Here is a 13,589-nt window from a genome sequence, read left to right on the forward strand (position 1 = left end):
CCAGGAGCTCCTGCCCCTCTGGCTGCTGGCAGGGAACTGCTAGCCTGGTCTTGGCTCTAGGCTTCATAGGGGCCAGGCCCTGCCCCCTCAGGATCAGCTGACTCTCATTAGTTGCCCTGGCAACCTGCAGCTGTGCTCATTATCTCTGCTGAGGCTTTTCCCCAGCAGTTCTCCCCTCTCTAGGAGCAGGGCAGCGAGGTGCGCCGCGACACCGGAGAAGTACTTAAGTCTTTGGCTAAAAGATGCATTAAATGGGCACTGCAGCTATATGTTATTAAGAAGCATCCTTACGTTCCTTCTTCTAAGTATCTTCTCATCTTTGCCACATTTGCAGCATTGTCTGGGACAAAACTGCGCATGTGACAGTTGAATTTTTGTTCACAGTTTATTACAGCGCTCACTGCCACTTCTTTTAAATATTCTGCTGTGTGGGCATTTCCCGATGTATCTATTGTTTCTGAAAGATATGCAACCCCATCTTCTGTTGTCACACAGGCACATATTACTGGATCATTGTGTACATTGCTCCACCCATCAAGGCTTAAACTGGCAAATTTCCCCTCAGTATTTCTTGCACACTGTTCAAGTTTCCTTCTCATACACTGTATCTAGCAACCTTCCACCAATGTCTGCTCTACCAGGTGGAGTGTAGCTTGGTCGTAAGGACTCAACCATGCCAACGAAGTGTATATTGTTAACAATGCGAAAAGTAGAATTTGTGGCATAAATGAACAAAGCAATCTTTTCATCTATGGCGTCGTGTTGGTATTTGTTGATTCTTACTACAAACCCACCCATGGTGGTAGTTTTACTGGATGATTGAAATCTTTTGCTTGCTACTGATACTTTGCTGTCTGAAATATGTTTAGTTGCAGCTGCTGCTAAAAGTACCAACGGGTGACTGTGAAGTTGTTGCAGATAGACAGTCTAAGTCTCTTATACTTAAATGGTTTCCTGAAACAAAAATGATTTTTTGTTCTTCTCAGTTCTTTTCATTCTATTATTCAGTTAATCATTTACATTTTTTTCAGCAAGGGTGCAGATCCATTTCCAAATGACCAAAAAAGCTAAGACTGACTGCACTTAGAGTGCACTTAATTTTGGAGTAAGCCCCAGTGAACTCACTGGCACTTCTATTTTTTGAGAAACAAGTATAGGGTTCCCTTGGGAAAGCTGAGTTATGCTGAAGTAAAATAGGAAATAGGTTTATGGCATCACCATTATGGTCTGGGACCATGATGTTCCAAAATAAGGGGCATGTGTTATGTAATATAATATAAGAAAATGACACCGTGGCAGTTGACATCTCTAGATTTCTCTTACTGCAGCTTTCTGTACCATAAACTTGGGGGATAGATTCTAAACCTAGTTAACTAATTAAAAAAGCCATAAGGATGAGCTAAGCTAAACTTTTTTTTCTAGCAACATCCAACATAGTAAACAGCTTGGGAATTTACTTGTTAAATCACACTGTGGCAGGCACAAGGCTACAAGAAAAAACTTACTTGGAGTGGGTGAAGAGTGGAGCTGGTGAGACGCCCCTTTGAGCTGGGAACATGCTGGAAGTGAAGCTGTGGCAGAAAAAATGCCGCATCATGGGGAAAGAGAAAGAAAAAAGAACAACAGATTCTGGAGGAGCTGGGACCAGCTCCTGTGCTGGCATGGGTGCACTTTATGGCAGCATGCTGGCGCTGGTTTGTCGGCTGGCCCTTTGAAGCTGGGATAAAAAGCCCAGTGGTGAGGAGACCAGAAGGACAAAAAGTGAGTTTTCCAGTGGGCTTAGAGTGGCCCAGAGTGGAGCAGAGCCCTGTTGGTGGCTGCCCCAGGAAGGGGCCTCTGAAAATAAGCTGAGCCCAGGAGGGCTGAAGGACCTACCTGAAAGGACGCTGTGGATTCCAGACACCTCCAGTCAGGACTGAACTGAGCAGAAACCTAATAAGAAAAGGAGAGCCAGATGTTTGAACTGTGGCAAGTACAGACAAGAAGGAGAGAGAGGGATGACATGGAGCCAGGTAACCTGGGGTGGGGAAGGAATTTAGGCTGGACCCAATACAGCCTGAATAACCCAGACGAGATAACATCTGAAGCTGAACAGTGTAACTCAGAAACCCAGGCTAGCTGAAACTATGCTGGACCAGACCTTGAAAACCAGAAAAATAACATTGTTGGTTGGCATTAGGTGGGGTGTAGGGGAGGCAGAGCCCCAAATGGGAAGATGGACGGGAACATAGAAGGAAGGTACCAGAAGAGGCGGGATATACCATCTTTCTCCCAATTAAATACATTTATTCCAGCAAGACGTAGCAGGTGAGAACCCCTGAGGACCCTCTGGAATCTAACATAGTAACAAGCTGTCCTCTCCCCAAGTGATGGCAAAGCCAGAAAAATCTATATGGCTAAAGCACACTGGTGAGCGGCACGGGAGATTACACACGCTTATACTAAAAGGCATAGAGAGAGTCTTGAAAAATGATGCATGGCAAAGTAAATTATTTAATGTACTAACCAGTTGATCCACATTTTTCTTCAGACATATCCACATCATTTTCTGCCAATAAGCAGTTTTCATTATGCTTCATTCTTGCAGCTAGGTCCTGCATCTCCTTTTTGCACTGCTTACACTTAACACATTTTCCTTTTTTACCCAGGGAAGAAATTTTTTCAAAATATTCCCAGATAAAGGTCTCTCTTACTCCCAGAAGCCATGATAGTTTTTCTGTAGCAAAAGTGTGGGGGAATATAGGAAGCTGTATGTGTACTATTGTGTCCCGGGGGTACAAGCATGGGGGAGCAAGGAGCCCTCCCTGCCGGGGAACCCAGGACAAGAGGAACCCAACCCCAAAAGAAAAACCCAGTAAAAGAAGAGAACTTACCCCTTTTAGGACACTGATGATCAGAGAGAACAAAAGAAAAACCCATGCGGTTCATTAGCCGTGCTTATCTGCAGCTGGAGCCGGGTGATGTCAGCAGGAGACGCTGCCCGGTGAATTCAAAACCTGGCTCCGAGAGGGAGCGAGCGGCGATGCCGGGAGCAGGAGAAGCTGCAGGGATCCCCCACGCCGGGTGCGCTCAGCACCGACAGAAGCAAGAAGATCTGATGCAGAGGTTGGCGTCAGCACCAGCACAGTCAGAAGGAACGTCCCACGCTGGTGGTGGACAGCACAGGAACGCGGGACCTGAGGCAGCTCAGCGAAGAGCCGAGGAAGACCCCGGCTGGAGCAAGGACGCGGATCCTAGTCAAGGAGATGTGCTAGGTTAAGGCTAGAGTTTGGTGGAGGAAAGAGGGCTGCACAGCCCGATACCCTTCTCCTTTTTCTTTTCAGTCTTTTCTTTATTTAACTGTAGTTATAGTTGGTTAGGGTAGTTCCTTTTCTCTGTCCATTGGTTTTCTTTTCTCCCTCTTTTACTTTGATGCAGGCTCTCGTTGATTACTTTGATGTAAATAGGTCTTAAGGCGACAGTAAGGGAATTCTGGAGGAGAAAAAGGGCAGTGGTATCATACAGCTCCGGATGGAACCACCAGGCTACTGAGACACGTCTGCAGGCAGAACATCCAGAAGCCCCTGGGTCAAGACGAAATGAAGGTCGGACTAACGAAAGCGTAGGTAGCATGAAGATCCAGAATTGACATCACTGGAGGGCAAGCTGCACTAAGATCTTGAGGCTCATCTCGAGGGCTGGCGTATGGATGGGGTTTAGGGGAGATGGAGCCCCATGTACATCCTCTGGGAGGCGCGACAACTCCAGAAGTCCCCTCAACGGGAGTCCTCACCACTGAAGATCCATCCAAAGTTATGGCAGATGAGTTTTGGGGTTTTCCCCGAAGTGACCGAGGGTCTCTTCTAGGATTGTACGAGGTCCCGTCACATCCAAAACCAGGCACACATGCTAAAGCTGCACGGGAGCGGATAATTGAACTGAGATGGGCATCTACTGAATAATGTCTTCCCTTTTTCTTTCCAGTCCACTCCACTATTTCTTTCTACTCTTCCTCCCTTCTTTCCTATATTGTCTCTCTGTCTTTAAGACAGTGTCTTAACTAACTCCTGTGCCTTGCTTGGCCCAGCTCTACCACCACATAAGCACAGAACAACAACACTTCTATCCAGCTTGTGTTTTTGCACATGTGACTTTAGTTTGCTGAGAAACTGAAAGCCCAGACCTTTCAAGAAGCAACAACTGGTAGTTAGGCTGGACAGATAGACTAGAGCCATTTTCATGAGATGAAAAACTAAAATGAATGCCAATGTTTGATTGGTAGGTAACTCAATGTGTGAGTGAGACAGAGCCATTAATTCATTTTTATGAGACTGTAAGTGTAGGTTTAGCATGTTTGTGATGATATTTAATTGTAGCTGTTATTTTTTAAATGAGAGAAATTAAATATTTTATTGATGATTTTAAAAAAATTAAAATCTGATTTTTTTAGATTAAAAAAATAATTGATTTTTATCCACCCTGTTTATGAATCCTAACAGTTTCATAATACTAACTTCTATTTGTGCAAAACCTGAGCCCAAGGTACTTGAGATATTAGTGGGGCTGTCCGTAGCTACCTTTTGACATTTCCCTTAGAAAATAGGTCAAATATTTTATAAAGTGGGAGTCAACAGTAAGGCTTTCAGACCCTTCCTTAGACATCTGAACAAATGATACAGTTTTTCAAGTGTTCATCATGGAGGAGTTCTAGAGTCCTACTTCCACGAATAAAATGAAATACAACTTCGTTATGCTGAATTTTTGTGCTCTATATATTTTTCAAACTTATTTGTGAAAGTATCATACTGTAGTTTACACTAAGAGACCTCTTCTTTCATTTGTTACCCAAAATGATGTTGGGTAGTAACCGCCAGGCTTTGAAAAATTATTCCAGTGTTCCAGGAAAATCTTGTCAGGAACAAATGGGATCAGTGTTTTTCTGTTTCAGGGTAGGTTATCACAGTTGGAAATCAAGATTAGAGATATAGTGTGCTTAAGGGTTAGAATCCATGAATATGACTTCAGGAACATCACCGCTAACTTTCTTACCATCGCTGTCCCAAAAAAACTCGCAGATCCTATTGTATGTGACCCATGACCTTAATCCTTTCTCAGGGCTGAACTCAGGCGTTGGCCTCTCTCACATCTAGGACTTTGGAACACCAGCGTGCACCCTACTCTATGTGTGCCTCCATGTACTTCTGCCCCCTCACTGGGGCCATTGGGGTCTTTCACCCCATGGGGCTCAGGTGCCTCTCACTAGGTGTGCCTGATCCTATGCCATTGGGATCTTTCACTCTATGGGCTCAGGTGCCTCTCTCTAGTTGTACCTGTCCCCATGCCTGTCCCTTGTTTGGGGTAACCCACCAGGCTGTGGGGGCTGGGATTTTAAGGTGCCCCTACCTACCTTTCACTGGGGAGGCAACTGGCTTGGCATTTCTGGGGAGCTACCCTGTCATGGGGAGCCCCTCCAGGCCATCTTTCCCCAGCAGGGTACAGTTTCAAGTCATACTCAGGACCAGGAGCCTCCTACCATCCCCATGGCTCCTGCCCTTACCTCCTAGATGTTCCTAAGCAGTAGCTCAGCTGGGTGGTGTCCTTCCAGCTGCCAGCAGCAGACTGCTGCCCCAGCTCTGAGGGCCTGGGTTAAAACGGAGGCTGCTTTTCCCCCTCCTCCAATCCCAGGGCCCTCCTGGGGTCATGTGACTACCTGGTCAAGGCTAACCCACACCTGCAGGCAGTTCTGAAACCTTAAAGTGGCAGGCACCAAAGGTACTCTGCCACAGTCCCAATGTTTCACCTTAGAGCAGTGGTCAGCTACCTATGGTCTGCCATCCAGATTGGGCATATGGAACCTTTTGATTTGCTCTGCAGATGTGGGACTTCGGGGGCATTCAGTGGCAGAGATCTTTATCTGCAGGAGCATTTCCCGTGCCACTTCAGAGATGAGCAGTGATAGTGGAGTCCTAACACCTGTCTATCTTCCCACCTCTGACCCTGGGTGGCTCATTTTGGACCACAGCTGGAAAACAGGGTTGGCCTGTCCTATCCTGTGGAACCTGTAGCCGCAGGGGGTCCTGCAGCCAAGAGGCCCCGCAGAGATGGGTGGAGAGGCTGCGGCCCCTCATGTTTGGTGGTGGCTGCTGCATTTGCGGTGTAGCCCACCCACCTGCCCAGCGGGTTGGATATTTGTTTAACTGTTCTGGCTGGAAATTCTGGCCACCACTCCTCCCCCTGCGTCCGGTGTGCTGTGACATTCATTTACTGGCTTAAGTGTACCATGGGACGGTAAAGGGGGCCCCACACAAGCTGATTTGCCCCGGGTTCCACACCCTGCTATGGTCGTCTCTTCCAATGGATCAGGGGCCCCAAAACTATGTTTTGCAGGGAGCCCCAAAAAATTGTGGGCCAGCCCCACTGGAAAAGGTTGCCTATCCCTGCTTTAGTGAAAAATGACTTTTCTGGACTAGGAGCCCTACAGAAACCACATAGATTTGTTGACTCATCTTCCCTGCTCCCCAACTCCCCAACTTCACATTGATAAAAAATGTTAGTTTCAGTTGCAGCAGCCCATGCATCCCTATTCCCTATACCTGCTAACCCAAGGATGGCAAGAGAATTGTGCATGTATAATTGAGGCCGTTATTTGGCTTGCAGTCATTTTATTACTTTATTTATAGTGATGCACAAATTAAATACCCAATTTGGGTAGCAAATTCTAGGTTAGCTTTGGAAACCTGTTAAGAAAGGCACATTTGTGAATCAGATATTCTGTACTGAATTTTTTGCACACTGTGCTACTCTTTCCAAGGTGTTGACTGTCAGGAGTGTCTACGAAATTAATGAGCAATGAACATAGCCTGAAACTTGTATGATAGAACCCTGAATATAGAACCAGCAATGTTTTCATAAAGTCTGTTCCAGAGCAGGACCTTAATTTTATTCAAGGCCCTGCTACACAGTCAAATTAAAGCTGGATAGAAACTAGATATATGTTACACATTTTCAAGCACTAACTTTATAGCTGGTTGGCTCCTTTTATAGCTGGATAGTCAGTTTTATCAAGTGATAATTACTTTGCATGTGTGGCTGATATTAATTTATTGTGCAGTTAACCAGTTAATTGTGTGATTATTACTTTGCACTTGTGGCTGGGTTTGCTTTGCATGTGTGGCCAGTCTAAATTTACTACTTGTGTCCAGGTAATTGCATAATGTATGCAATGTGTAGCAGGAGCTTCAGGTTTATAAGTATCAAAATCTGCATGCAGCACTGTAAAGCCATATACAAACCTTTAAAGTTGGTATTTAGTAACAAGGCACAGTTGCTATTTTGTATGCTTCTTGGGGGAAGGAAGGAGGCTGAGCACTAAATGCTTCTTCCTCTCAGGAATAAAAGGATCTGGGAAATAGGACAGGGAACAGTTTGTAGGTTCAAGAGGAAGACAGGGTTTCTATTGTGGGGGTGGGGAAGATGTCCCATAAGGAAGCAAATCCCAATTTTCATTTATCTATAGAAGTCTGTGTGGATTACAGTGTTTGGTGGATCAAACAGCAGAAGGCAGTGGAATTACTACTTTTGCTCTTCTCTGTCCTTCTGTTTTCTTACCTCTCACTAGCTTGCCAAAAATAAAAATAGAAAAGGCAGAGAAGGAGGGAGGAATCCAGTTTTTCACTACATTTAGCTGTGCCCTTCCTTCTGTCCATTTTGCTCTGGAAGGCTTACAGTTTTAAAGTCAGGGTTTCTTTTAGCTGAGTTAGTATATTTCCCAGTCCATTGGAAGCTCCCATCCTGATTGAGATCTTTAAGTCCTCCCATAATGATTACCAAGACATTCAGCAGAAGCTTCAGCAAAACAACTGGCATCAGTATTAGTCCTGATGAATCTATTCAGGTCACTGGTAGCCCAGGAGACTTGCTGATGTGCTGAGGGACTGTATCATTATTAGTGCTAGTATACTGAAGTGACTGGCTCTGAACTAGAAGTACCTTATTGAAATGAGATGCTGAATCATCTTGGCATGGGTGTATAAGTAGTTCTGACCTTCTCTTAAACTGTTAGCTAGGCAGGTGGGCTTGGAGCATAGACTTTTGACATTAGAAAATTCTGTCAGCTTGATCTTTTTCATAAAGTTGTTTAATTTCCCTGTTGTTTAAATAACACATTGTTTTCTTTAGTGTACAAACCTTAGCTATTTTGCCAAGTACACTTGTGCTGACAACCATGTCACAAAAATCCATACATAGACATTTTAAATTCTGCCAAAGAGGACAAATTAATTTGTCTTGAAACTGAGGAGGAAGTAATCTGAGGATCTGAAATTCCTTTAGTTTGTTTGGGCAAGAAGTGGTTAATGCTAGTTCCTCACTTACAGAATTTAAAGAGCACCAGTCAGAAGGCAGCAAAGTTGCTGCAGCTTAAATGTCTTTTAGTCTCATGACTTATTCATCTCTATCTCCATGCTTTTTCACACTGTTTGGCCCTCTGCTGAGACCATAACTAATATAGTGCTGCTGTGAGGATAACCTACTTTGCTAACTGGACAGAGAAAGTATTAGCAAATAACCCACCCAACAGGCTACAGTTGATTTTATCATTTCCTTAGGCTATTTTTCACCTGTGGATTCTCATTCAGCTGAAACAGCTGAATTTTTAGCTCTGTATCTCATTACAATAGGCTGTAATTATGATTTGTAAATGCAGGCTTTGGCATAACATGCTCTTTCACTTCCAACTGTGTACAGAATATCCATGCTGTTAGTATGGGTAAATACTATCTAGATTGTTTTTAATTAGTTTAAAATCCAGTCATAGGATTGGAAGGGACCTCAAGGGTCATTTAATCTAGCCTCCTGTACCAGTGCAGGATGTGCTGTTCCTAAACCATCCCAGGCAAATGTTAATCCAGTGTCTTATTGAAAACCTCCATTGAAGGAGATTCAAAACTTTTGTCAGCAGCTTGGTCCACTATCTTGCTGTTCTGACTGTTTTTTGCATGTTCTCCCCTTGTGTTCTCCCTCTTCATGGCAGCCTTTCAAATACTTGAATACTGATATTATGTCCCTTCTTAATCTTCTTTTCTCCAAACTAAATATGCCTAGTTCTTGCAACCTTTCCTCATACAGTTTGCATTCCAACTCCTTTATCATCTTTGTCACTCACTTCATGATTGTCTCCATTTTCTCTGCCTTCTGCTTAAATTGCAGAGGCCAGAACTGCACACGCAACTCTGGCTGACTTCCATCTAGCACCACGCAGAGTGGTACTCTTGCCTCTATAGCATATGTACAATTTTTCTGTCAATGTAACTCAAATAACTTTTGCTTTGTTTATGCCTACATTATGCTGTTGTTTCATGTTGAGTGCATGATCCATAATAATCCCAAAATTATTCCCAGCAGTACTACTACCTGACTAGTTATCTACCATTCTGTATTTGTGCATTTCATTTTTCCTTCCCAGATATAGAACCTTACATTTGTCTTTTGAATTTAACTGTGTTTTCTGTAGTTTTCTAATCTTTTTAATTCTATCCTCCATTGTTTGCAAGCCCTCCCAGTTTTGTGTCATCTGCAAATTTGATCAGGAATTCTTCTGTTCTTCCTTCCAAGTCATTAATCACAATGTTAAGCAGTACTAGACTCAGAACAGTCCCTAATGGAACTTCACCTTAAACCTCCTGCCGTTTTGACATTGATCTGTTTATAGTTATTCTTTGCTTGCAGTTTATTTAGCCACTTAGATACCTACTGTATAGTAATTCTCTCTAACCCACTTCTCTCTAATTTCTCCAGTTTACTTATAGAGTGCCCTGTGGGACTGTATGAAAAGCCTTACTAATGCCCACATATACTTTTTCCACTGTATTCCCTTTGTCCACCAAACAAAGAACCCTGCCAAAGAAGGAAATCAATTTGATTTAGCATAATTTGTTCTGAAGAAATCCATATTGGCTGTTAGTAATCAACCCTTCCTCCTCTAGGTGTTTATAAATTGATTGCTTTTTATGATTTGCTCCAGTAATTTATCAGGTATTGAGGTCAGCCCAACTGGTCTGTAATTCTGCACTCCACCCTTCCCCCCTTCTTAAAAAAATGATGGACACTATATTAGCTCTTCTCCAGTCCTTTAGGACCTTGGGTGTCACTCACCACTATGTAAATACTATTGCCAATGGCTCTTTGATTTCTTTGGCCAGTTCCTTCAGCACCCCGAGATAAATTTCATCAGTTTCTGTTGACCTCTACTTTATGGTTTGTTACCTGTCTTATTTTGGATGATAAAGCCTAAATAATGGGAAGCCTTACAGGTTGAGTAAGGTTTCAAAGTTTCATCCAAAAGTATGGCGATAGTCAAGCATTATGGGAGTAATAAACCTGATGTATATAGCAAATTCATCTGGGCTTCTACTCAGAAGTCAGGAATTGATTATATATGTACAATAAATATTTACCAAGAGATACTCCAGAGCAGTGTCTGATTTATCAAAGTTACTTTCTTTTTAGGTATAGAGAAAAATTGATGGCACCCCAGCCCCTGCCCCACTTTCCCCCTTCACTATGGGGGCCTCAATCTGCCTTCCCGCCCCTTCTCCTCCACAGACTTACCTGCTGGGCACTGCTTTACATGCTGCCAGGCTGCATTCTTGGCTGCGTGCATGCTGCGGCTGCTCGTGTGCATCTGTGTGCGTTTGTGCATATCTGTGTCTGTGTGCCTGTCTGTGCACATACGTGTCCCCCCCACCGAGTTCCTGCTGCAGGAGCCCAAAGTCCACACGTGGGCTGCCCTGCCATCCTCTGTATTGCTACCACTGCCCTGCTGGACGGCCCAGAGGCAGTGGTGATGGCAGCAGAGTGGAGCCTGGGCACGGGCTCAAAAACCAAGTGAGCAATTAATGCATTAAAAATATTAATGCAAGAATCAGTTAACACATTAATTGTGCATGTTAACTGGGATTGACAGCCCTACTTGCCTCTGTTCCCCTGCCTCTATAGCTGTCACCTGTTATATAGGGAGTTAAATCCACTTTGGTTTTCAGATTTCTTAAAATATAATATAGATGTTTTTACTTTCCTTATTTGCCTGATATATAAAGGTGAGAGTGAGCCCTCCCTCCCACCTATGGCTTGGAAACCCTGCTACACTCTGTAAACCATTGGGGAGAGATGCGGGGGGGCGGGGAGACAGTTCACCATGTATAGATTTTCAATATTCATGACCACTTTAAAGCTAGTTTAGAAGATCAAATGTAGTCAAATGAATCAAGTAGAATATGGATTTAGAGAACTTTTTATTTTTAACCAGAAATAATTTTAGCTTTTAAATAATGTAGAGGTGTTTAAAATAGCAAGAGATTTTGTTCAGAATCTGTTGTCTTGTTAGTGACTTTTTTCCCACAATTGGGGAAAAAGAAATTAAAATTGAAAAACTTAAAGGATGGTTTAGGCAATTGTCTCCCAATATGTTTATTGGCATGCTTCATAGGTACGTCACAGCAGTAGCACTGTGGGCATTGATAATGGAGCTATTCCAAGTAGCTGCAGAGAGTAGAAAATTAAAGTAATGGAGACATCGCAGCAAGGATATTGTTGCTGTAGCTATATTGTACATGTGAAATACATACTTTAAACATCCCTTACTTACAAGTCATTTTGTCATGAAATAAATAAACACCTCAGTTTGTGCAAGGCAGTAGCAAGACATGTTTGCAGTAGCTGCTGTTCATTTGTGAGAGAAGGATTTTCTCACTTTTTCAACTTGAGAATGGATAGAGATTTAAGAAACTTGCTCATTACTCATATTTCCACTGAGATTTTTTTTTCTGGATCTCTGCAAGACTTCTATTTTTAGTTCTATTGATGTGCAACAAGAAAGAGCTGTTTCAAATCTTCTGTCATAAGACTGTAGAGATCCTGAATCTGAAATGTGTTACGTTGATTATGCAGAGAGAAGTTCCTTACCTTGAAGCAACATGACTTTAAATAGTATAATTAAATGTGTTGTGATGCGAACTCTGTGGGTTACACTAAAATTAACCATATTTAAAAGAAGATGCCATTATGATAAAAATTACACAACTTGTCTTGCCTAGGTTTGTTTTCACTGAGTGGGTTACTGTGGCAACTGTTGATCCTCCTGGATCATGGCGTATGCATGAGGGCTACCCAGACCTTCAATGTATATGCCTGGGCAGGAATTTTTGGAGGAGTGGAGGCTGTGGGTTACTGTGTAGCCACATTTTAAAAACAGACTAAATTGCTGACTACTTTTCTTTTCCAAATTTTCACCAGTGACATTTTTTGTTCACAGAATTCAGCTGTCTCCAATTCCAGCTGGTCAGAATTAGATGTACTCATTTTGGCAGGAACTCTTGGCCATGTTCTCAGTCTGGGGGCAAGCAGTTTTATAGAAGAAGAGCACCAAACCTGGTATTTTCTTATCAATACCCTTTGTCTGGCAGTGTGCCAGGAAATTTGTAGACACTACTTTCTTTTGAAAGAATCTGATTTTCAGTTTAGCACTGTTCTGAAACAGAGTGTTGAAGATTTCAAAGAAACAGGTCACTTCAAGCAAGTTGATGTACCAGCATGTGATTCAAAACTGAACAAGTTTGCCACTTCAGCTGAACTTAGAAAAGGCTCTGAAAAATGGATAGGCTTAGCAAGTCCCTGGATCATCCTTATTTGCTGTCGGCTACTTCGTTCATTAAATCAGACGGGAGTTCAGTGGGCTCATCGGCCAGATTTTGGACACTGGTTAACAAGGTGGGTACCTAACTACTGTGTTATAGTTGCTACTTGAAATATTTTGTTTCATTCATTTATTTATTTATGTTTAGTTCAGTAAACTCTTAAAATGTTTCTTTAAACAGAAAATACTTAAAATAGTAGAAGGGAGTGATTATTAACTTAATACAGTGATTCTCAACCCGGGTGATGCTTGATACTCTGAAAGGTACTGCGAGGTATGAGAAGGTAAGCGGGTAAGGGCAGGCTTAATCTTGTCCCTGCCTAGCCAACTCCTTACCCCCATTGCCCAGTCCTTCTGCAAGAAAGTAAGTACTGTGATATATAATTTAGATTTTGAAATTGGGTGCCACTCTATTCACAGAAGTTATTGAGGGATGCCTCAAGTCCAAAAAAGTTGACAGTCGCTGACTTAGTAGTTGTTCCTTGTATTTTATTTACCACCACTAGTTTATTGCTCATGATATATAATCTAAGTCTTGCAAATTTCAAGGCACATTTTTATCAGAAGCATATAATAGTCTTTAATAACAATATTAACAGTGGCTAGCATAGTATAAAAAGAAACATAATGAGATAAATTTATATAATTTTCAGCAGAAAGACTTAACTGTTTGGTGTTCTTTCTGATCTGTTGCAAGGGCTTCAATTTTGTGTGTTTTCTCAGATCTAGCACAATAAGATATTGCATTATTGGGGAATGACCTTGAATTTCTCATGACTTAAAGAATGCTGTGGAATGGGTCCTTTTTGTGTCTTGTCAGTGTCTTTATTTTTCTCAAGGTAACTGCAGCAGTTACTTATGGGGCTGGAAGTAATATTAGGAAAGCATTTGGTATTTTAGCTATTTAGCCCTGGTTCAG

General features: G+C 42.6%; 1 protein-coding gene across 3 annotated transcripts in view; it reads left to right on the forward strand.

The window, feature by feature from the left end:
• The window catches only part of PIGG (phosphatidylinositol glycan anchor biosynthesis class G), a 203,112-nt gene that overhangs the window by 86,763 nt on the left and 102,760 nt on the right, over positions 1-13,589 (forward strand). For all 3 annotated transcript variants that reach the window (XM_025199090.1, XM_025199091.1, XM_025199092.1), the window contains one exon: positions 12,290-12,744. In XM_025199090.1, the coding sequence (XP_025054875.1) occupies positions 12,290-12,744 (455 nt within the window). The remainder of the gene's footprint in view (positions 1-12,289; positions 12,745-13,589) is intronic.

This window comes from Alligator sinensis, unplaced genomic scaffold (assembly GCF_000455745.1).
Source record: "Alligator sinensis unplaced genomic scaffold, ASM45574v1 scaffold607_1, whole genome shotgun sequence".
Lineage (NCBI taxonomy): Eukaryota > Metazoa > Chordata > Crocodylia > Alligatoridae > Alligator > Alligator sinensis.